The following is a 25,775-nucleotide window of genomic DNA, read 5'->3' on the forward strand; positions in this document are numbered from 1 at the left end:
GCAAATGGGTCTTCCAAATGAACATTGACCCCTTGCATACTTCCAAAGTTGTGGCAAAAATGGCTTAAGGACAATAATGTCAAGGTATTGGAGTGGCCATCAAAGCCCTGACCTCAATCCTATAGAACATTTATGGGCAGAACTGAAAAAGTGTGTGCTGAAATAAATCATTCTCTACTATTATTTTGACATTTCACATTCTTCAAAAAAAGTGGTAATCCTAACTGACCTAAAACAGGGCATTTTTACTAGGATTAAATGTCAGGAATTGTGAAAAACTGAGTTGAAATGTATTTTGCTAAGGTGTATGTAAACCTCCAACTTCAACTGTACATAATTACCACAATTAATTTGACACCTGTGCCCCTGCACATTGACACATTGTCTCTGTACCGGTACTCCCTGAATATAGCCCCACTATTGTTATTTAGTTATTTGTTTTTCTTAGCTTTTACTTTTTTAAATGGAATTTCATAAAACTGCATTGTTGGTTAAGGGCTTGTAAGTAAGCATTTCACCTGTTCTATTCTGTGCATGTGACAAATACGATCTGATTTTATTTGAAAAGTCAAGGGTTCTGAATACTTTCCAAAGGTGCGGTCACAGGCATCGTAAGAAGTGGACCAATGGGCAGCGTGGTGAGCGTACATATTCCTCTTTATTAGAAATGTCGCCAACAAAATCAAAACAACCGTGACGCTTAACAGGGCTATGAATGCCTCTAACAAAGTTAACTACCCACACTGAAAGGAGTGAAAAAGGGCTACCTAAGTATGATTCCCAATCAAAGACAACGATAGACAGCTGTCCCTGATTGAGAACCATACCTGGCCAAAACATAGAAATAAAGAAACATAGAATGCCCATCCCCATCACACCCTGACCTAACCAAATAGAAAAATAAAAATGGCTATCTAAAGTCAGGGCTTGACAGATGCTATATATTTGCAGAAAGGCACAACACAAAATAGAATAATTGGGTACTAGGGTAGGCTTGTATACCAAACACCTTTCTCAAAGGCTTCCCAACCTTGCTTATGTTGATGGTATTTTAGGATATACAATAACTCAGTCTCTTGAACTAAATAGATTTACATAATGAGTACATAATGCTTGCATTTACTTCTGAGTGAAGTCCACACATTACTGTTGACTCCAAGTGATCTAGCTTAGACTAGGGCTTCTTGTACTTTAGACCTAGTCCTAGCTGAGACACTTCAACATACAGTATGAATGACTGCAAACCTTTTTGAATTATGGTTTTAGGTCGATTTTAAGTATAAAGATCTCAATGTAGTACCAAAAATGACATTATAATCACAATTGTGTGCATTTTCTGTGGCCAAACACTGAAAATCTTAGCAACAGGTGTCAGAGATTGCAACCACAGGTATCACAGAGTGATTTCAACGTAACAAAAATAGTGGCAGACCCATACTCAGTGTTCTAGTGAACCACCGTTTTCTGTTGTAGTTGGCACAGTTGGCGGTGCGCCAACCTCCATCTCTACTTCTAGGTCATGTACATATTGTTTTGAATTATAAAGCACAGTTAACGTTCCATGAACAAAGCCATAAGTAATTGACATGTTTCATTTTCTACAGTATACTAATTCATTGAAACATTATGCAAGTTCTACTAAAAGTAATAATATTGAACCTGCTTTCGTTTACATTACATTTCATGGTGATGACTCAGGAATTTAACACAATGTGGTCACATATGCTGCGGATATCTAACACGGTATAAAAGGGCAAGGGAGCCACTAGCATTGACAGTCAAGCTTAAAGAACCAACAGCCACCATGACCATGGGCAAGGTAGGTAGATTTTAAACTATTTTCTTAATCATTCTAACTAAATGAGTGCTTTACATATGTGTTTACTATACCTTACTGCTGCAAAAGGTGTTGTATCGCATTCTTACAACTTGTCATGCAGATCATCTTCTACGAGGACAAGAACTTCCAGGGTCGTTCCTATGAGACCAGCCAGGACTGCCCTGACATATCTTCCCACCTGAGCAGGTGCAACTCCTGCAGGGTTGAGAGCGGCTGCTTCATGGTCTACGAGCGCCCCAACTTCATGGGACACCAGATGCTAGTCAGAAGAGGAGAGTACTCTGACAACCAGCGCCTAATGGGCACGAGCCAGAGTGACTGCATCAGATCCAGCCGTATGATCCCCACGGTAAGGAAAAGAGAGCATTTCTTCCTTTAAATTACAAAGTAGGCTTCTTAAAATGTCAGACCTTGGTATGAATACAAATTGTTTTAAATTCTCCACCAACAGCACAGAGGCTCCTACAGAATGAAAATCTACGAGAAGGAGAACTTTGGAGGTCAGAACATGGAGCTGATGGACGATTGTGACTCCATCCACGATCGTTACCGCATGTCCGATTGCCAGTCTGCCCAGGTCATGGATGGACACTGGCTGATGTTTGAGCAGCCCCACTTCAGAGGAAGAATGATGTACATGAGGCCCGGAGAGTACAGGAGCTTTAGGGATATGGGTGTCAAAGGCATGAAGTTCATGAGCATGAGGCGTATCACTGACATGTGCTAAATCATCTGATTGTCAATAAAACAATTTTTTAAACGGTATCTACCAGTATGTCTTACTCATTATACACCCTCTTCAGTCTGAAATATCACTTTAATTTTATATCAAAGACATACTATACAGTGTTGATCTGTGCAAATCAAAATGTCCTAAAAGCAACCATTAGACGTTCAAGCACCATTGCCTTCAATTACTATGTTTTAAAAAACATGTTGACAATAAAATATAACTGTATAACCCAAAAGTGCAATACACAATCACTAGCTGTAGCTTGTGCTAAAAGTATGTCTTACAAGTATCATCAGATTTTATTGGCAAGTAGATTTGTGTGTTCATTTGCATAGCAATGAAATTGCATTCCATTTTATGGGTTATTGTTTCCAAGGGATGGCAGAGAGAATAGTAAGGTTCAAAGCACTGAACATTGCAGAACACCAAATTCAACTTTTGGTGTTCCGCAAGGTTTAGTTCCTGAACCCTTTTTATTTCCCCTACATATTGTGGCAAACCTCTTCAAGGTTAGGAGCGTTTGTCACAAACTAAGTGGTAAACTGTCACCAAATCACCCAAGAATGAGAGTTCTTTCAAACAGGACAGTACCTGTGTGTTTGTTTCTCCATCCTGGTCCACCCAGGCTGTAGACGAGGTCAAGGATAGCAGGGTTCGGTACACAAATCGGGTTCTCGGTAGGTCCAGGTCCAAACGCCAATAGGTAAGTCCAAAACAATCCAGCTCATACACGGTAAATCCAGCCAATCTCTATAGTCTCTTTCTCTATTGTTCATAGATCCTTCCAGCACTCACTCTCCTTCTTCCTGGTTTTTCTTGACCCTTTATCTGTGGGTCGGCTCCACCTTCTGAGGGTTCCCCTTGCTTCTGGGACTTGTAGTTTTGGCGGTCGGCCATTTTGTGATCTGTAGTTCTGACAGGGGTGGCCATTTTAGTGATCGGGCAGAGCCCGTTTATTCGTTCTGCTCTCACATATCTGCCACTTATCACTCGACCCCCTTCTTTGCCACAATATACTAAGCCTTGGAAACATTACCCATTTCCATTTGTTTCTTGAAGGGTACGTGTATAGTTTAATAAGTAGAGTCAACAGTTTATATTATGTACATAATTTACATTTCCATAATTTACAATGTACACCATTTTTTTATGTAATTTAAAAATAAGAAAAAAATTACTTTATATGTATGTACACCTATTTTATAGGAGTTACAGCATTTGCATAGGTATTTTTCTCCTCTAAAGAGCTGTGCTCTCAGAAAAATCGACTGTCCACAAGTAACTACTTTACATGCTATTTGGTCACATGAGGGAGCAACAATAAACCTGTACATCTAAAACTCTTTACCTATTTGACGTGGAAGATAGGGATCTTAAAAGTTTTTTTTGATCCAATGCTTATTCAGAAAGTCATACATAATCTGCATGTGAATTAAATGTTATTTAAATGTTAATGCTAACTCACTGTAACACTCCACTTTTTCATCATGTAAGTTGCTTTACAAAAATGCTACCGTAGTGCCCTCAAATCTCATCACTAAGTTAAGACTAAGCTGAGACTAAACACCTCCCTCTGCAACTGGATCTTGTACTTCCTGACGGGCCAACCCCAGATGGTAAGGGTAGATAACAATACATCCGCCTCGCTGATCCTCAACACGGGGGCCTGTAGTGGAAATTTCCTGTATTACCAAATCATGAGAGAGCAAAACCCACACACAAGTCAGAGTTATCATAAAGTCCATCTTTAATTATATGAGCTCCATCACAACCCTGTGACTCTCAGATCAATTCAGTGTCTATAAATTAATTATCTGAGAGTGCTTACACATTGCAACTGAGATCTTTTATAGCAAAGACACACATAGCCAGACAGCATTGGCTATAAATTATCGTTCAGCTTTGGTCTCCTAAACTATGTTCTTATCTCGCTCTTGGTACCACTCAGGACCAAAAACAAAACCTTGTCCACTAGCATATATCAAATACACGCCTCCTGGACAAGATCACAGAGACAGTGAGCCTCCTATGCCATATACTAAATCAAGGGCTGTAGTGGAGTATGTTGAGAGCTTCAAGTTCCTTGGTGTCCACATCACCAACAAACTAACATGGTCCAAGCACACCAAGACAGTCGTGAAGAGGGCACGAAAAAACCTACTCCCCCAGGGCCAAGCTTCCTACCATCCAGGACCTCTATACCAGGCGGTGTCAGAGGAAGGCCCTAAAAATTGTCAAAGACTCCCTTAAAATTGTTAAACACTCCAGCCACCCTAGTCAAAGACGGTTCTCTCTGCTACCGCATGGCAAGTGGTACCAGACGCAAGTTTAGGTCTACAAGGCTTCGAAAGTACCAGTCAAAAGTTTGGACACCTACTCATTCAAGAGTTTTTCTTTATTTTATTTTGTCTTGATGACAGCTTTGCACACTCTTGGCATTCTCTTCATGAGGCAGTCACCTGGAATGCATTTCAATTAACAGGTGTGCCTTGTTAAAAGATAATTTGTGGAATTTCTTTCCTTCCTAATGTGTTTGAGCCAATAACTTGTGACAAGGTAGGGGTGGTATACAGAAGATAGCCCTATTTGGTAAAAGACCAAGTCCGTATTATGGCAAGGACAGCTCAAATAAGCAGCAAGAAACGACAGTCCATCATAACTTTAAGACAATCAGGAAAATGTCAAGAACTTTAAAAGTTTCTTCAAGTGCAGTTGCAAAAACCATCAAGCGCTATGATGAAACTGGCTCTCATGAGGATCACCACAGGAAAGGAAGACCCTGAGTTATCTCTGCTGCAGAGGATAAGTTCATTAGAGTTACCAGCCCTCAAAATTGCAGCCCAAGTAAATGCTTCACAGAGTTCAAGTAACAGACACATCTCAAGATCAACTGTTGAGAGGAGACTGTGTGAATCAGCCCTTCATGGTCAAATTGCTGCAAAGAAACCACTACAATGGAGTGCTGCATCAGATGACCTGGCCTCCACAATCCCCCGACCTAGACCCAACTGAGATGATTTGGGATGAGTTGGACCGCAGAGTGAAGCAAAAGCAGCCAACAAAGTGCTCAGCATATGTGGGAACTCCTTCAATACTGTTTGAAAAGCAATGTGCAAAGCTGTCATCAAGATCAAGGGTGGATACTTTAAAGATTCTAAAATCTGAAATATATTTTGATTTGTTTAAAACTTTTTTGGCTACTACATAATTCCATGTGTTATTTTATAGTTTGATGTATTCACCTTTATTTAACCCAGGTAGGCCAGTTGAGAACACGATTTAATTTTGGATTGGAGATGTTTAATATGAGTCTGGAAGGAGAGTTTAAAGTCTAGCCAGACACCTAGGTATTTGTAGTTGTCCACATTAGGGTCGACAGATTAATCGGAATGGCCGATTAATTAGGGCTGATTTCAAGTTTTCATAACAGTCGGTAATTTGCATTTTTGGACACCAATCATGGCCGATTACAATGCACTCCATGAGGAGACTGCGTGGCAGGCTGACTACCTGTTATGCAAGTGCAGCAAGGAGCCAAAGTAAGGTGCTAGCTAGCATTAAACATATCTTATAAAAACAGTCAATCATAACATAATCACTAGTTAACTACACATGGTTGGTGATATTACTAGTTTATCTAGCTTGTCCTGCGTTGCATATAATTGATGCGGTGCCTGTTAATTTATCATTGATTCATAGCCTACTTCACCAAACGGGCGATTTAACAAGCACATTCGTGAAAAAACACCAATGTCTACCTACCCATAAACATCAACGCCTTTCTTAAAATCAATACACAAGTATATATTTTTAAACCTGCATATTTAGTTAATATTGCCTGCTAACATGAATTTCTTTTAACTAGGGAAATTGTGTCACTAATCTTGCGTTCTGTGCAACAGAGTCAGGGTATATGCAGCAGTTTGGACAGCCTGGTTATTTGCGAAATATGAAGACTATTTCTGTCATGTATTGTCATATATTGTCATGTCTTGTCCCTGTGCTTTCTCTTCTATTCGTTTCCCCCTGCTGGTCTTATTAGGTTTCTTTCCCTCTCTCTATCCCTCTCTCTCTCTATCGTTCCGTTCCTGCTCCCAGCTGTTCCTCATTCTCCTAACGACCTCGTTTACTCTCTCACACCTGTCCCCTATTTTGCCCTCTGATTAGGTCTCTATTTCTCTCTCGGTTTCTGCCTCTGTCCTTGTCGGATTCTTGTTTGCTGTTTGCTGTTTGCTGTGTCCTTGTTCCGTCCTGTCGTGTTTTGCTTTATCATCAGATGCTGCGTGTGAGCAGGTGTCTCTGTCCGCTACGGCCCGCGCCTACCCGAAGGGACCTGCAGTCTGTTGCCGCTTATCCTGCAATTCCCCTCAACAACTAGAGGATTTATGTTTTCCCCGTTTGGACATTTCCTGTGAAGGATTGAGGATTATGTTATCTCTGTTTGGACTTTAATAAACTCAGTTTCTGTTAAGTCGCTTTTGGGTCCTCACTCACCTGCATAACAATTTCTTCCTAGCGAAGACAGCCAACTTTGCCAAACGGGGGATGATTTAACAAAGCGCATTTGCGAAAAAAGCACAATCGTTGCACGAATGTACCTAACCATAAACATCAATGCCTTTCTTAAAATCAATACATATACGTATATATTTTTGAACCTGTGTATTTAGTTAAAAGAAATTCATGTTAGCAGGCAATATTAAACTAGGGAAATTGTGCCACTTCTCTTGCGTTCATTGTCAGGGTATATGCAACAGTTTGGGCCGCCTGGCTCGTTGCGAACTAATTTGCCAGAATTGTACGTAATTATGACATAACATTGAAGGTTGTGCAATGTATCAGGAATATTTAGATTTATGGATGCCACCCGTTAGATAAAATACGGAACGGTTCTGTATTTCACTGAAAGAATAAACGTTTTATTTTTTAAATGATAGTTTCCGGATTTGACCATATTAATGACCTAAGGCTCGTATTTCTGTGTGTTATTATGTTATAATTAAGTAAATGATTTTATATTTGATAGTGCAGTCTGACTGAGCGGTGGTAGGCAGCAGCAGGCTTGTAAGCATTCATTCAAACAGCACTTTCGTGCATTTGTCAGCAGCTCTTCGCAATGCTTCATGCAATGTTTATGACTTCAAGTCTATCAACTCCCGAGATTAGGCTGGTGTAACCAATGTGAAATGGCTAGCTAGTTAGCGGGGTGCGTGCTAATAGCGTTTCAAACATCACGCGCTCTGAGACTGCGGCTTTTGTGGAGCGATGGGTAACGATGCATCGAGGATGGCTGTTGTTGATGTGTTCCTGGATCGAGCCCAGGTAGGGGCGAGGAGAGGGACGGAAGCTATACTATTACACTGGCAATAATAAAGTGCCTATAGGAACATCCAATAGTCAAAGGTATATGAAATACAAATGGTATAGAGAGAAATAGTCCTATAATTCCTATAATAACATCAACCTAAATCTTCTTAACTGGGAATATTGAAGACTCATGTTAAAAGGAATCACCAGCTTTCATATGTTCTCATGTTCTTAGCAAGGAACTTAAACGTTATTTTTTTACATGGCACATATTGCACTTTTACTTTCTTCTCCAACACTGTTTATGCATTATTTACACCAAATTGAACATGTTTCATTATTTATTTGAGGCTAAATGGATTTGATTGATGAATTATATTAAGTTAAAATAAAAGTGTTCATTCAGTATTGTTGTAATTGTCATTATTATAAAAAATGTTAAAATAAATATAAAAAAAATTGGCCGATTAATCGTTATCGGCATATTTTGGTCCTCCAATAATCGGTATCGGCGTTGAAAAATCATGATCAGTCGAACTTAAGAGCAGTTGGAGGCCACGGAAGGAGTGTTGTATGGCATTGAAGCTTGTTTAGAGGTATGTTAACAGTGTCCAAAGAAGGGCCAGATGTATAGAGAATGGTGTTGTCTGCGTAGAGGTGGAGCAGGGAATCACCCGCAGCAAGAGCGACATCGTTGATATATACAGAGAAAAGAGTCGGCCTGAGAATTGAACCCTGTGGTACCTCTATGGAGCCTGCCAGAGGTCCGGACAACAGGACCTCCGATTTGACACACTGAACTCTATCTGAGAAGTAGTTGGTGAACTAGGCGAGGCAGTCATTTGAGAAACCAAGGCTGTTGAGTTTGCCGATAAGTATATGGTCGAAAGCCTTGGCCAGAACGATGAAGACGGCTGCCTAGTACTGTCTTTTATCGATGGCGGTTATGATATCGTTTAGGATCTTGAGCGTGGCTGAGGTGCACCCGTGACCAGCTCGGAAACCGAATTGCACAGCCGAGAAAGTACGATGGGATTCGAAATGGTCAGTGATCTGTTTGTTAACTTGGCTTTTGAAGATTTTAGAAAGGCAGGGCAGGATGGATATAGGTCTGCAACATTTTGGGTCTAGAGTGTCACCTCCTTTGAAGAGGGGGATGACCGCAGCAGCTTTCCAATCTTTGGGGATCTCGGACGATACGAAAGAGAGGTTGAACAGACTGGTAATAGGAGTTGCAAAAATGGCAGCGGATAATTTCTAGAAAGAGATTGTCTAGCCCAGCTGATTTGTACGGGTCCAGATTTGCAGCTCTTTCGGAACATCTGCTGTCTGGATTTGGGTGAAGGAGAAGCTGGGGAGGCTTGGGCAAGTAGCTGCGGGGGGTGCGGATCTGTTGGCCGGGGTTGGCGTAGCCAGTAGGAAAGCATGGCTAGCCGTAGAGAAATGCTTATTGAAATTTATTGGTGGTGACAGTGTTTCCTAGCCTCATTGCAGTGGGCAGCTGGGAGGAGGTGCTCTTTTTCTCCATGGATTTTACAGTGTCCCAACACTTTTTGGAGTTAGAGCTACAAGATGCAAACTTCTGTTTGAAATTTCTGCCCTGGAAGTTAATGTCCTCGTAAAAGATTATCTGCAAGAGACCATACATCAAATGTTAAATTCCCTGTCTCAAGTCGTTTGCTGAAGTTCTGTGAAGTTCTGTTAGTAATACACGAGGATAGTCACCCTACTATTAAGCAATAAGGCCCTAGGAGGTGTGGTATATAGCTAAGGGATGTGACAAATGACGCAACGTGGAGTGCCTGTATTTACAGCCCTTATCCATGGTAAATCGGCCATATAACACAAACCCCGAGGTGCCTTATTGCTATCAAGAACTGTCTACCAAAGTAAAAATTGTTTTTGTCACGGTCTGATACACTACAGTCTGATACACTATGGCTTTCAGACAATCGTTCTTCATGTCTCAAACCACCCGGTTTATAATATGCAATAAACTATGATGATCTAAATATCCATCCTTACTTATCTTTATTCCATTTCAAGCTATCTCCTGTACTTTTCCATTAGCTGAATCCAAGATTGGGCTGTGTTAGAGGACTGACAGGCTGACCCAGAGCTGGCTGATATGTGCACACCTTGTTTGATGTTCTTTGTGGGATTCTGTCCAATGACCTGCGGCTGCCATTGGGATTTATACTTCATACGCACCGTAATGGGTTTTTTTTATTCACATTTTATGGAACCTGATGAATAAGCAGGTCTGCAATCACTGTCTTTCTTTTTCGCTATCACGACTCACAACGAGGGAGTGCCCAAGGCGCTGAAGACACAAGGAGGAAGCAGGAATGTAAAGAACAGAGTTGATTTCTTAAAGTAACTGTCCAGTGAAAATGTCACTTTTAAAAATTAATATTCTGTTAACTCATACCCAAATAATGTTGAATAATGACTCGTATTTGTGGCAAAAGCATTGGAGAAAAAATAAAATCCCACCTCAAACTTGTATTTCAAACAGACCATTTAAAAAATGCTTGCTATTTCCTCATAGTGTATGATATCATACTCCTGAGGTGGATGAGCTGGCCAATTAGTGCTCTAGAGGAGGATGAGCTGGCCAATCAGCGGTCTACTTGCATGAATATTTTTTATGACTGATATACTCCTACACCATTCTGTTGTTGGGGAACGCCCACAACATTCCAACATAGAAAAGCTGCATTTTAACATACTTGGGAAGGAAAACTATGCTGTAGGCCATATTTTATTTAAATCTGGAAACTGGACAGTTACTTGCATGTTTAGGAGTCTACCGTTTTTGAATGCTGTACAGATGCACACAATTATGGTATTTATGAAATGTTATGTTAATAATCGGCTAATTTCGGGAAAGCGAGTTTAAACATTGAACCGTCAATATCACACTGAATTTATTGCTCTCTTTTTCAAGAGAGAGACTTGTCTATAAAATAAATTTGTCAGTCTCATTTCCCACAATAAGTAACCCTAATTTGTGGGAACTGTCATAATGCAACTGTCATAATCTCTGTTAATCTCTGTTAATCATAATCTCATAATCTCTGATTAACTCCATTGTATATGATTGTGTTGTCATGTGTGTCTTTGTAAAACAAACAAAGTATAGTTTCAAAATGTTCAAAGCTATCATTTCAATCTCATGGACAGTCAATCCTTGCATCCATAGCTCTGTTGTTACGTTTCCCCAGCCCCATCCCCCATACAAAGCCAAGTGGTGGAATTGCCATTGGGCTGAAACAAATTTAGGATTGTGGCTTCAATCAAGGGCATGCTTCAAAGTACCAATAACAGTAGATCGAGATTAAGGGGCTCAGCCTTTACAAAATTGTTTTTGTAAATGAATGTATTGAAGGATGTAGGCTTTAGCTCAGAAAGTTTATACACTCCTCTGAGGGTCAGCAGACCCAGGTTTGATCCCAGATGGATCTCTTTGTGAAGGAGGTTGAAGTGGATCGGAGGTGCTTCAATAAAGTACGATCATGGAATTTTGCCGGATCTATACAACTTCCGGCGCCGACAGAGATGGCCGCCTCGCTTCGCGTTCCTAGGAAACTATGCAGTTTTTTAAAAAGTGTTATTTCTTACATTAGTACCCCAGGTGATCTTAGGTTTCATTACATACAGTCGAGAAGAACTACTGAATATAAGATCAGCGTCAACTCACCATCAGTACGACCAAGAATATGTTTTTCGCGACGCGGATCCTGTGTTCTGCCTTTCAAACAGGACAGCGGAATGGATCCCATGCTGCGACCCCAAAAAACGACTTCAAAAAAGAGGGAAACGTAGCGGTCTTCTGGTCAGACTCCGGACACGGGCACATCGCGCACCACTCCCTAGCATTCTTCTTGCCAATGTCCAGTCTCTTGACAACAAGGTTGATGAAATCCGAGCAAGGGTAGCATTCCAGAGGGACATCAGAGACTGTAACGTCCTCTGCTTCACGGAAACATGGCTCACTGGGAAGACGCTATCCGGGGCGGTACAGCCAACGGGTTTCTCCACGCATTGCGCCGACAGAAACAAACATCTTTCTGGTAAGAAGAGTGGCGGGGGCGTATGCCTCATGACTAACGAGACATGGTGTGATGAAAGAAACATACAGGAACTCAAATCCTTCTGTTCACCTGATTTAGAATTCCTCACAATCAAATGTAGACCGCATTATCTACCAAGAGAATTCTCTTCGATTATAATCACAGTCGTATATATCCCCCCCAAGCAGACACATCGATGGCTCTGAACAAACTTTATTTAACTCTTTGCAAACTGGAAACCATTTATCCGGAGGCTGCATTCATTGTAGCTGGGGATTTTAACAAAGCTAATCTGAAAACAAGACTCCCTAAATTTCATCTTCCGCGACGCATATAAGGCCCTGCCCCGCCCCGCCCCCCTTTCGGAAAAGCTGACCACGACTCCATTTTGTTGATCCCTGCCTACAGACAGAAACTTAAACAAGAGGCTCCCACGCTGAGGTCTGTCCAACGCTGGTCCGACCAAGCTGACACCACACTCCAAGACTGCTTCCATCACGTGGACTGGGACATGTTTCGTATTGTGTCAGATAAAAATATTGACGAATACGCTGATTCGGTGTGCGAGTTCATTAGAACGTGCATTGAAGATATAGCAATGATAAAAACATTCCCTAACCAGAAACCGTGGATTGATGGCAGCATTCGCGTGAAACTGAAAGCGCGAACCACTGCTTTTAATCAGGGCAAGGTGTCTGGTAACATGACCGAATACAAACAGTGCAGCTATTCCCTCCGCAAGGCTATTAAACAAGCTAAGCTTCAGTACAGAGACAAAGTAGAATCTCAATTCAACGGCTCAGACACAAGAGGCATGTGGCAGGGTCTACAGTCAATCACGGACTACAAGAAGAAACCCAGCCCAGTCACGGACCAGGATGTCTTGCTCCCAGGCAGACTAAATAACTTTTTTGCCCGCTTTGAGGACAATACAGTGCCACTGACACGGCCTACAACGAAAACATGCGGTCTCTCCTTCACTGCAGCCGAGGTGAGTAAGACATTTAAACGTGTTAACCCTCGCAAGGCTGCAGGCCCAGACGGCATCCCCAGCCGCGCCCTCAGAGCATGCGCAGACCAGCTGGCCGGTGTGTTTACGGACATATTCAATCAATCCCTATACCAGTCTGCTGTTCCCACATGCTTCAAGAGGGCCACCATTGTTCCTGTTCACAAGAAAGCTAAAGTAACTGAGGTAAACGACTACCGCCCCGTAGCACTCACTTCCGTCATCATGAAGTGCTTTGAGAGACTAGTCAAGGACCATATCACCCCCACCCTACTTTACACCCTAGACCCACTCCAATTTGCTTACCGCCCAAATAGGTCCACAGACGATGCAATCTCAACCACACTGCACACTGCCCTAACCCGCCTGGACAAGAGGAATACCTATGTGAGAATGCTGTTCATCGACTACAGCTCGGCATTCAACACCATAGTACCCTCCAAGCTCGTCATCAAGCTCGAGACCCTGGGTCTCGACCCCGCCCTGTGCAACTGGGTACTGGACTTCCTGGCGGGCCGCCCCCAGGTGTTGAGGGTAGGCAACAACATCTCCTCCCCGCTGATCCTCAACACGGGGGGCCCCACAAGGGTGCGTTCTGAGCCCTCTCCTGTACTCCCTGTTCACCCACGACTGCGTGGCCACGCACGCCTCCAACTCAATCATCAAGTTTGCGGACGACACAACAGTGGTAGGCTTGATTACCAACAACGACGAGACGGCCTACAGGGAGGAGGTGAGGGCCCTCGGAGTGTGGTGTCAGGAAAATAACCTCACACTCAACGTCAACAAAACTAAGGAGATGATTGTGGACTTCAGGAAACAGCAGAGGGAACACCCCCCCTATCCACATCGATGGAACAGTAGTGGAGAGGGTAGCAAGTGTTAAGTTCCTCGGCATACACATCACAGACAAACTGAATTGGTCCACTCACACTGACAGCGTCGTGAAGAAGGCGCAGCAGCGCCTCTTCAACCTCAGGAGGCTGAAGAAATTCGGCTTGTCACCAAAAGCACTCACAAACTTCTACAGATGCACAATCGAGAGCATCCTGGCGGGCTGTATCACCGCCTGGTACGGCAACTGCTCCGCCCTCAACCGTAAGGCTCTCCAGAGGGTAGTGAGGTCTGCACAACTCATCACCGGGGGCAAACTACCTGCCCTCCAGGACACCTACACCACCCGATGTTACAGCAAGGCCATAAAGATCATCAAGGACATCAACCACCCGAGCCACTGCCTGTTCACCCCGCTATCATCCAGAAGGCGAGGTCAGTACAGGTGCATCAAAGCTGGGACCGAGAGACTGAAAAACAGCTTCTATCTCAAGGCCATCAGACTGTTAAACAGCCACCACTAACATTGAGTGGCAGCTGCCAATACACTGTCATTGACACTGACCCAACTCCAGCCACTTTAATAATGGGAATTGATGGGAAATTATGTAAATATATCACTAGCCACTTTAAACAATGCTACCTTATATAATGTTACTTACCCTACATTATTCATCTCATATGCATACGTATATACTGTACTCTATATCATCGACTGCATCCTTATGTAATACATGTATCACTAGCCACTTTAACTATGCCACTTTGTTTACTTTGTCTACATACTCATCTCATATGTATATACTGTACTCGATACCATCTACTGTATGCTGCCCTGTACCATCACTCATTCATATATCCTTATGTACATATTCTTTATCCCCTTACACTGTGTATAATACAGTAGTTTTGGAATTGTTAGTTAGATTACTTGTTGGTTATCACTGCATTGTCGGAACTAGAAGCACAAGCATTTCTCTACTCTCGCATTAACATTTGCTAACCATGTGTATGTGTGACAAATACAATTTGATTTGATTTGATTTGACTTTACTAAACTCCCTGAAGTAACACTGGTTTACAGGGGACACACATAGCAAAATCACAAGTATTAAATCAACACAAAATGTTAGATGTAACACTCAAAAGTGTCTATATAGTGCCATACCACACAGAGTTAACGTTACTGCTTCTGTCACTGGCCAACAATATTTGTTGTAATCACTTTGCACTGGTGTTAAGTGTTGAAAATATTTTGAATCATGTAAAGGAGATAAAATAACCACTCCAATTCATGGACAGAAATATGGATGCAAGAAAAAACATGGTCCATGAGATTACCAGGAAAGTTTTAAACATTTTGAGGCTATGCATTGTTTGTTAACAAATACTAAAAGCTCTGAAGGCCTTTATGCCGATAAGTCAAGTTTATTAAAAAGCAGTGATATTAGCAAGAGCAGCGTGCGGGTTTCTTCTTTTCTTTCTTTTTTTCTCTTGTTAACAAATACCAAAATTACAACAAAATCAAACGACGGCATAATACAGCTTTAGATTGAGGGTTAATATCTCTAATCTGTGGTTTCAGGTTTGTTTGTTATAGAGTCACAAAGACCCTATAGTCATCCAAGAACTCCCTACTCTGACTGCACATAGCCCACAGAGGAGTTCCGTACACACTTTGTCATTCTTGAAATATCTCAATACTTTTTCCCGATCTGAATGAGACATAAATTGAAGGATTGAAGAAAGTAATTCATGGTGGTCACACTTTCAAAATGAGAAAATATCCTTGTTCTGGTTCAGAGTTTACGTTGTGTCAATCATTTGACAGCTTTCTTTACAATGCTTTGCCATGCTCTTTCCTCTGTCTCCACAGTAAATTAAGAGCACATCAAAAGCCACAAGAGGATCCCATCAGCAACTACTACATTCTGACTCAATATTGACTATTGGGATGAAAGTTCAGTCAGTATAGCTTCTACAACTTCAGACTTGCACGATGAGACAACACAGTTGCAAAACGAGACAGTTCCTGAACATGATGCTAAAGACAAAATAAAATCACAATTTTATTTTATTTTAGATCGAACTAGATGCCAAAAGAAACCAATAAATATTCCATGATAGCAGACTGCTTGCAAGCAATCCATATAATGCATTTCGCGGATAGGCTGGGAGAGTTGGCCTTTAGAACTTTCACATCACAGTTCTGGCAATGCTTTGATACGGAGCCATTGCATTGGTACAAAGGGAAATTAAACTTGAACAAACCATTTAGCTGATATGCAAATCAGGCTAATTTGCTTAACAAAGGCTTTCCTTTGTCGGCACATTCTGCATTTCGATATAAACCTCAGCAGTACAGCTGGTGAGTGGGAGGTGAGCAATAACAATACAAAATGGGGAAGGTAAGAAGGAGTCTTTAGATTATATAGATAATATCATATAATATATGTAAAATGTGTATGAGAAACTTTGCTCGACAGAAAAAGTGCTTATACTTTTAGTTATGTTAATCTGCCTTGATTTGACTACTGACTTTGATTTGATTTTTTGTCACTTCTGTAACTTCAAGCAGCATTGTAGGTATTGCAGCTTGGCAGACGAGCAATCATTACAGCCACATATTGGAAGAAGTACTGTATAAAAGGTATGGCTTGTATCTTACCAGGCTTTTCTGTCTCTATCTCTCTTCCAGATTGTATTCTTTGAGGATAAGAATTTCCAAGGTGGTAGTTATGAATGCAGCAGTGACAGCCCAGACCTGCACTCCTTCTTCAGCCGCTGTAACTCTATCAGGGTGGAGAGCGGCTGCTGGGTTCTGTACGAGCGCCCCAGCTATGCAGGCTACCAGTACATCCTGACCCCTGGGGAGTACCCTGACCACCAGCAGTGGATGGGCTTCAACGACAGCATCAGATCCTGTCGATCTATCAAAAACGTAAGCCTACCTACCAAAAGTACAAACTGTAAGCCTAGTTTGAAGATGGGACTGACGAGTCTGACGTTTATTTGTGTTAGTAGATAGATACTGACAACTTGAGGCAAGAAGTTCATAATCATTGCTCAAAGTCCCCGGGAAACAGTTTATTGATTTGCATTACTTCTAGCATTTATTTTGCTTTTTGACAGATGTTTTCTCGATCTTAAATGTACCCATTTTACATCAGACAGACATTACTAACTTGTTTTTATTATTTTATGCTTGTATATTTGGGTTTTGGCAATTAGGATGTTAAAATGTGTCTGACCAGATTTGGATGCAGGGCAATGCCCAGCTTGAATGGAATGCCCCAGGGTGCACCAACCAGGCAATGATCAGTCAAAAGCCAACAGACAATAAGGATAGATAAAAGGCTCATGTTTTGGCAGCAGTTTGCCTCATGTCCAGGCCCATCTACATCAGTTGTTGAAGGAAACCAGGACAACAGCCAATAAACCAATTTAAAGAGGCATCCCACATTTCTAATATCATTTTTTTGCATACTAGATGAATGACAATTCAAATAATTAACATGATTACTTTAATATGATTAATTAAGGATACTGGCATTTATATATTTTTGGTTGTATTTATTTTGCAGGTCTATGGAAATTCCTACAAGATCAGATGCTATGACAGGTCAGATTTTGCTGGCCATATGGCAGAGTGGAGTGAGGACTGCCCATTGGTCCACGAAACATTCAAGTTCCATGAGTTCCACTCTGCTGTGGTGATGGACGGTGCCTGGGCATTCTACGAACTGCCCAACTACAGGGGGCGCCAGTACTTCCTGGAGCGCAAAGAGTACCGTAACTTCACGGACTGGGGCGCCACCTCCCCTGTCGTGGGCTCCTTCCGCAGGATCACAGAGTTCTAGAACCATACAACCTCTAGAGTTCTAGAGCCCTACGATGACCCCTTTCCCAGAAACCTCTCTGCAGTGCCTTATGACACCCACCTCTGTGTGAGAGTGTTGCAGTCTAACAAATAAAACTCTGTCTGATTCCCACATACCCCATTGTCTTCATTAATTTGACATGGGAATCACCGGGCACAAATACTGTATGTCAACACCAGTAGATCTACTCACACTGTTTCTTTAGTCATCTTTGCAACCATATCAACAACACTAAAATAGAATGGAACAGAATACAATACAATGCTGTATTGGCTTCCAAGGAACAAAGTCTTTACACAATCCTATAGAAGAAACTCATACAAATGAACACACAAACAGTTTGTAACACGGTACATTGTCACACAATAAAAAGCCAGTTAAACACATACAGTCTAAGGGGCAGCGTTACATTCCGTAAAGACAACCCTAGATGTCGTCGCTCAACAGAAAAGGGAACTAACAAAGTAGTCACTTTGACAACCAAATCAAAACAGAAAGTGTTTCAGATGGGTTCTTAAAGAAACCCATGAGGGTGTCCACTGAATGTTGGCAAAGCAACTAGAAAGGGACCTAAAAGACAACCCCTATGGATGCCCACTTGAATTACTCATAAATTCCTCATAAAAGACCAAATAAAATAAAAACGGACAAAAACTTAGGATAGGGAGTTACAAAAAATGTAGACCAAACCTAAAAGGGGATTAAGATTATGGCTTTGTTTGGCTACCTAAAGTGGAAGCGCTAAATGTGAGGCGTAGCTCTCCCAACATCTCCTTTTCCAGCAGATGTACTGGGCTAGCAGGTCTTAAATACCAGCTGGGCCAGCACTGGTGAAACACATCCTCACTAACGCGATCACTCTCTGGGCCAGCTCAGGTGTAACCCATTTTAGCAAGGTAACCAACCTCGAAGTGGAGAGAAAACCCAAAGCCATTAATAGCATGCACAGCAGACAAATACAATTCTGAGTTAAGAGTTGGATGATCGACACTTACATGTTTAAATTCAAGATGCATTACAATGAATCAGATTGTATACAATTTTGCATTACTTTACCACTCAACGACTTCTAAATAAAATGCTGGCATACCATGACATCTCAGCACACAACACAACTCATCAAGAGTAGGATTAAAAAGGTATTTCTCTGAGCAATGCACGCACTACCCAGCTAATATTTAAGTTTAGGAACAAGGGATATTCAGTACAACGGCCCATGTCAACATAAGCCCTTGTCACTGTGACAGTTTGCATATTACATGTGATGTACTACAACATCTTTATCCAGGATAATATTGAAATGTTCTGACTGTGAAACATGTTGACTTTGATGTTACACCTGCATCGTCATTTAGCTGTGTTGATCCTGGATCGTAATTGAATTATGTTTATCCTGTATCCAACCCCCTGTGTCGATACATGTTAAAATCACATTTTGCTGTAGTTACAGCTGTGATTCTTTCTGAGTAAGTCTCTAAGAGCTTTGCACACTTGGATTGTACAATATTTGCATATGATTATTTTTAAATTATTCAAACTCAAGTTGGTTGTTTATCATTCCTAGACAGACATTTTCAAGACTTGCCATATATTTCAATCCGTTTTAAGTCAAAACTGTAACTAGACCATTAGGAATATTCAATGTTGTCGTGGTTGCCAACTTCAGTGTCTATTTGGCATTGTGTTTTAAGTTTTTGTCCTACTGTTTCCCAATGTATGTTGGAAAGCAGACTGAACCAGATTTTCCTCAAGAATGTTGCCTGTGCTTAGCTCTATTCCGTTTATTTCTATCAACAACAAAAAACTCCCTAGTCCTTGCCGATGCCAAGCACACCCATAACATGATGCAGCCACCACCATGCTTGAAAATATGAAGAATGGTACTCAGTGATGTGTCGGATATATCCCAAACATAACACTTTCTTTTCAGGAGATAAAGTTAATTTCTTTGACACATTTAAAAAAAAGTTTTACTTTGTGCCTTATTGCAAACAGGATGCATGTACAGGCTTTTCACTCTGTTAATTATGTTAGTATTGTGGAGTAAATACAATGTTGTTGATCCATCCATCCATTTTCTCCTATCACAGCCATTAAACTCTGTAACTGTTTTAAAGTCACCATTGGCCTCTTGGTTAAATCCCTGAGCGGTTTCCTTCCTCTTAAGAAGGAATGTTAAGAAGGATACCTCTATTATTGTAGTGACTGGGTGATACACCATAGTGTAATTACTAACCTCACCATGCTCAAAGGGATATTCAATGTCCTTATTTTACCCTTCCACCAATAGGTGATCTTTGCGAGGCATTGGAAAACCTCCCTTCATTTGTATACATTTAATACATGTGTATACATTTAATACATGTGTATACATTTAATACATGTGTATACATTTAATACATGTGTATACATTTAATACATGTGTATACATTTAATACATGTGTATACATTTAATACATGTGTATACATTTAATACATTTGTATACATTTGTATACATTTAATACATTTGTATACATTTAATACATGTGTATACATTTAATACATTTGTATACATTTAATACATGTGTATACATTTAATACATTTGTATACATTTAATACATTTGTATACATTTAATACATTTGTATACATTTAATACATGTGCATACATTTAATACATTTGTATACATTTGTATACATTTAATACATTTGTATACATTTAATACATTTGTATACATTTAATACATTTGTATACATTTAATACATGTGTATACATTTAATACATGTGTATACATTTAATACATGTGTATACATTTAATACATTTGTATACATTTAATACATGTGTATACATTTAATACATGTGTATACATTTAATACATGTGTATACATTTAATACATGTGTATACATTTAATACATGTGTATACATTTAATACATTTGTATACATTTAATACATGTGTATACATTTAATACATGTGTATACATTTAATACATTTGTATACATTTAATACATGTGTATACATTTAATACATTTGTATACATTTAATACATTTGTATACATTTAATACATGTGTATACATTTAATACATGTGTATACATTTAATACATTTGTATACATTTAATACATGTGTATACATTTAATACATTTGTATACATTTGTATACATTTAATACATGTGTATACATTTGTATACATTTAATACATTTGTATACATTTAATACATTTGTATACATTTAATACATTTGTATACATTTAATACATGTGTATACATTTAATACATGTGTATACATTTAATACATGTGTATACATTTAATACATTTGTATACATTTAATACATGTGTATACATTTAATACATGTGTATACATTTAATACATGTGTATACATTTAATACATGTGTATACATTTAATACATGTGTATACATTTAATACATTTGTATACATTTAATACATTTGTATACATTTGTATACATGTGTATACATTTAATACATTTGTATACATTTGTATACATTTAATACATGTGTATACATTTAATACATTTGTATACATTTGTATACATTTAATACATTTGTATACATTTAATACATTTGTATACATTTAATACATGTGTATACATTTAATACATTTGTATACATTTGTATACATTTAATACATGTGTATACATTTGTATACATTTAATACATTTGTATACATTTAATACATTTTGTAAAACAACAAAATGTGGAAAAGGTCAAGGGGTGTGAACACTTTCTGAAGGCACTGTAGCCATAGTATATCGATCCTGGATTGTAATTGAACTGTTTATTCCTGGATCTGTCTGTATACATTTTGTGAATCAGAGCAAAAACAATTCTAACAAAAATGTGTCCTATTCATTTGAGATAGCTACAATCAGGACCATAAAACTATATTGACTTACAAAAGTTGTTAGGAATCTGTCTTGGAGTTGTGCTAGTGGGCTGTTTGAAACTGAGCTACGTATATGGAGGACCTCTGCACAAAAGAATTGAGGGTTTCATCAACAACGGCATGAAAGCTAGCAGTTGGCATTCAATGTGGTATGCTGATAATACAGGACTGCATTTGCATGAACTGTATGAACTGCATATAGAATCATATTTGGCCTTTTTAAGAGTATGCGTTTAAGACATTTACTTCTGGGTTCTGTAAGAGTGGACCAGCAACTACTTCCTCCCTTCCTCTATAAGGAAAGGTTGCACATATCATAATGAATACATAGACAAAAGGGCATTTGTATTCCCATAAAGACAGAATCATGTATTTCATTCATTACAAAGTTATTACAATGTATCACTGCTGGACTTTAAAAAAATGATTTTAACAACATATTAGAATGACACAATACAATAGTTTCAATATTTTATTTTCATTTTGATGTGAAGATAAGGGATTATCTAGAATAAGGGATACTGAAACAGAGTAGTACAGTTGTAACATTTAGTTGTTTGTCCATTCGATATGGACAGCCTGTTAAGAGCTTGTGAAGTCCTGGCCTAAATGTATCATGACATGGATTTTCATGGGTTAAAACATACAGTGAGACTCATTCGATTTCCCATTAGATTTATTTGTTTAATGTTTATCTCAAGCTGCCCTTGGCGGCCCTGGATTGTTTTGGATCCCACATGAACTGACTGAAATGTGGCACTTTCTACCTGCTATTGTGTGTGGATCAGTGATTCAGTGCTTTAGAACAATGCGTTGAGCCTAGATAAATATTTGAATAGCTGATTGAAATATCTGATTCACTTTGTGCTAACCATGTGCTTGTTGTTATTGTCTCTGCCATCTATAAAGAGTATACTTGCAGGCCCTGAGCTTTAGTGTCATTTACTGTGCCTGGTATTCTGAACTCTGAAGAGATGGAGAAGGTGAGTTGTGTTCCGGTGGAGATTATAATATAATCATATATAATTCATATAATGAATGAGCACCTGTTCCAAAGTCTCATAGTTCTGTAATTTTTTAAACTATATGGAATTCAGAAATGTCACACGCTGTCTCTTCTCTTCCAACAGATTGTGTTTTATGAGGACAGGAACTTCCAGGGGCGGTCCTACGACTGCAAAGGAGACTCCGCTGACCTGCATGACTTTTTCGCTCGATGCAACTCTTGTCGGGTGGAGGGCGTCTGGTGGGTCCTCTATGAGCGCCCCAACTACATGGGTTACCAGTACATCATAGGACCCGGGGAGTATGCAGACTACCAGCACTGGATGGGGTTCAACGACTGCATCAGATCCTGTCGGGTCATCAAAAAAGTAAGTAATGTAAACTAGGAGACCAACATTTTTTTATATAGAGAAACATGATGGCCTTATTCAGGTTACTATCAGAACTTAGGTAGGCCCACACCTTTCAGAACTTCATAAACAGCCAATAATGACACATTCTTCGATGTTTGATCAACTTTTTCCCAGACCACTGGCCCCTACAAGCTGAGGCTGTTCGAGAGGCCCAACTTCGATGGTCAGTCCCTGGAGGTGACTGAGAACCTACCCTCTGTCCAGGAACGTTTCCACAGCCGCGAGATCCACTCCTGCAAGGTCCAGGAGGGTTCCTGGGTCTTCTTCGAGCACCCCAACTTCCGCGGCCGCCAGTACCTGCTAGAGAGGGGGGAGTACCATCGCTACACCGAGTGGGGAGCTCTGCATGCCACCGTGGGCTCCATCCGTCGCATCATAGCCACTGGAGAGAGATGATTGTAGTCGCATGGTGAGATTCGAATAAAGTTTCCTGATGATAAACATGAGCTTGTTTCTGAGTATGATTGAGGTCACATGGAAGTTATAGAAGAACATGGAACTTTTATATCAAAAGGCATATATTATAAAACACAGTGGTCAATATCTTAGTAAATATAAATCGATTTGTATAATAACAGTTACTGTATACCATGAAAGGTGTATTTAAGGAATCCAAGAAGTAAAAACACAGAATGTTGCTCTGAGAATAAAGCCACAGTGTGTCAGTTTTCCAGTTATTTCAATGAATGAAATATCCTTGATTTGGAAGAATAGGCAACACTTCACTGTAAGCACTTTATGTACTGTACTTATTCACAAAGCCTTCATAACTACTAAATAAGAAATGATCAAATCTGTCATAGGCCGTTATTAATGATATGAACAATGGCATAAGATGTTATGAAGATATTTATAACGGTCTATATGACTGGCAAATCTGTTGTCACATGCTCTTCTATCAGCTGTAGCAAGAGACTCAAGTATATCTGCATAATACTGATTTTTACTTAGCCTAGTTGACTTGGATCTCTTGACCACATCTACAGGCACAGCATTTAAACATCTTCCCAGCTTCCACTAAAAAAAGTAAACAGTTCATGCAAACAACGAGGTAGGCTAATATATATATATAAAATATTGTCCTTGCCTTTGTGGGTTGTAGATTTTAGTTCTATAAAATAAGTGGGTAGCTTCTGACAAGAAATTCATGTTGAATTCACAGGGTGGCACTCTTTCTGTTATAATTGACCACTTTGACAACCAAGGGCTCTCTTTGTAAAAAGACACTATTTGTGTTGCCTTTGGAATCCACAACATCCATTTAGGTATCCAAGTACTTTACTTGAGAGAGTTTTAAATCCTGATAGAAATATGCAGTACGCATGGGTAGAAATTATTATTAAGTCCAAGCAAATTTGAAGTTGGGCATAAATGGCTAACTAAGAAATTGGAAGATACATAAAACAATATACCACAATGTTGCATTAACCGTTATAAAACACACTTTCAGAAGAAAACCCTTTAAAAGTGTTAAATGATAAATAATGGTGGATCCCTGGTTGTGATCCCACTCTCCGAAAGTGGGATATGTAAAAAAAAATACATTTCCATTTCACACCACACACTTGTACAGGTTACACACTTGTGTGAAACGGGACAAATATAAGCACCCCCTATTTGCATTGTGTGATTGTCCTTTGGATCCTTGCCCAAAGCTGAGCTTATTACCATGACCCGAGCTTATACGTGGTCAGAGTCATCCATCTACTGTATCTGAGTTAAAACTTCTTCGGGATCGGTGTCCCTTCCACGGGACAGTTGAGCTAACGTAGGCTAATGCGATTAGCATGAGGTTGCAAGTAACAAGAACATTTCCCAGGACATAGACATATCTGACATTGACAGAAAGCTTAAATTCTTGTTAATCTAACTGCACTGTCCAATGTACAATAGCTATTACAGTGAAGTAATACCATGCTATTGTTTGAGGAGAGTGCACAATTTTGAACATGAAAAGTTATTAATAAACAAATTAGGCACATTTGGGCATGTCTTGATTCAAAATTTGGAACAGAAATGCAATGGTTCATTGGATCAGTCTAAAGTTTTTGACATACACTAATGCCATCTAGTGGCCAAAATATAAATTGCATTGGGCTGGAATAATACATGATGGCCTTTCTCTTGCATTTCAAAGATGATGGTACAAAAGAAATACAAAATAACGTTGTTGTTTTTTGTATGATCTTTTACCAGATCTATGGTATTATATTCTACTATATTCCTTTCACATTTCCATAAACTTCAAAGTGTTTCCTTTCAAATGGTACCAAGAATATGAATATCCTTGCTTCAGGGCCTGAGCTACAGGCAGTTAGATTTGGGTATGTCACTTTAGGTGAAAATTGAAAAATAGGGGCTAATATTTAAGAGGTACTACAATGTTAGCCAACTCCAACTCTAAATGTGATAGATGAAGGGTGGGGTATTGGTGTTGGAATATTGAGGTGTATTGAACTGTAAGGACATTCAAGACTTCATAAATACTGATCAGAGACAATAATCCATCTATTCTTTCTGGGTAACTCGATGTTGGTCGACTCTTTCTACAGAAAATGTGGTGGTGTGCTGTGTACAGTAGCCTAGATGGTGGGTGGGGCATGAGGGTGTTGGAAATGCACCTGTCAGTTCCATTGCAGATGTTAAAGCTTACAGAGCAGTTTGGCCAGAAGCCAACTTCATGGAGGCCATCGCACAACCAGCAGCCTGGAAACAATTTAATAACATCAATAAATCAGTTTCTGGAATCAGGCATTGTAAGATCAAAAGGTCAACCTGTGTACAATCACT

The 25,775-nt window shown here is 39.8% G+C and overlaps 3 protein-coding genes across 3 annotated transcripts; all 3 read left to right on the forward strand.

The window, feature by feature from the left end:
- Positions 1-1,712: 1,712 nt before the first annotated feature.
- On the forward strand, positions 1,713-2,605 carry LOC124042931 (gamma-crystallin M3-like). The gene is made up of 3 exons (XM_046361072.1): positions 1,713-1,819; positions 1,941-2,189; positions 2,292-2,605. The coding sequence occupies exons 1-3, from the start codon at positions 1,805-1,807 to the stop codon at positions 2,565-2,567; spliced, it is 540 nt and encodes a 179-aa protein (XP_046217028.1). The 5' UTR covers positions 1,713-1,804; the 3' UTR covers positions 2,568-2,605.
- Positions 2,606-16,092: 13,487 nt separating this feature from the next.
- LOC124042932 (gamma-crystallin M2-like) lies at positions 16,093-17,795 on the forward strand. The gene is made up of 3 exons (XM_046361073.1): positions 16,093-16,207; positions 16,498-16,740; positions 17,384-17,795. The coding sequence occupies exons 1-3, from the start codon at positions 16,199-16,201 to the stop codon at positions 17,657-17,659; spliced, it is 528 nt and encodes a 175-aa protein (XP_046217029.1). The 5' UTR covers positions 16,093-16,198; the 3' UTR covers positions 17,660-17,795.
- A 4,636-nt stretch (positions 17,796-22,431) lies between these two features.
- LOC124042933 (gamma-crystallin S-1-like) lies at positions 22,432-23,431 on the forward strand. Its single transcript, XM_046361074.1, has 3 exons — positions 22,432-22,550; positions 22,698-22,940; positions 23,100-23,431. Exons 1-3 carry the CDS (start codon positions 22,542-22,544, stop codon positions 23,379-23,381), a joined length of 534 nt encoding a protein of 177 aa, XP_046217030.1. The 5' UTR covers positions 22,432-22,541; the 3' UTR covers positions 23,382-23,431.
- Positions 23,432-25,775: the final 2,344 nt, after the last annotated feature.

The sequence above is a fragment of the Oncorhynchus gorbuscha genome, linkage group LG09 (assembly GCF_021184085.1).
Source record: "Oncorhynchus gorbuscha isolate QuinsamMale2020 ecotype Even-year linkage group LG09, OgorEven_v1.0, whole genome shotgun sequence".
Classification (NCBI taxonomy): Eukaryota; Metazoa; Chordata; class Actinopteri; order Salmoniformes; family Salmonidae; genus Oncorhynchus; species Oncorhynchus gorbuscha.

What these genes read in the sequence shown, in the direction of transcription:
- LOC124042931 (XM_046361072.1), top strand. An exon ending in CCAGCCGTATGATCCCCACG is followed by an intron (nt 2,190 to 2,291) that starts GTAAGGAAAAGA and finishes CTCCACCAACAG; the next exon opens with CACAGAGGCTCCTACAGAAT.
- LOC124042932 (XM_046361073.1), top strand. An exon ending in CCTGTCGATCTATCAAAAAC is followed by an intron (nt 16,741 to 17,383) that starts GTAAGCCTACCT and finishes TTTATTTTGCAG; the next exon opens with GTCTATGGAAATTCCTACAA.
- LOC124042933 (XM_046361074.1), top strand. An exon ending in CCTGTCGGGTCATCAAAAAA is followed by an intron (nt 22,941 to 23,099) that starts GTAAGTAATGTA and finishes ACTTTTTCCCAG; the next exon opens with ACCACTGGCCCCTACAAGCT.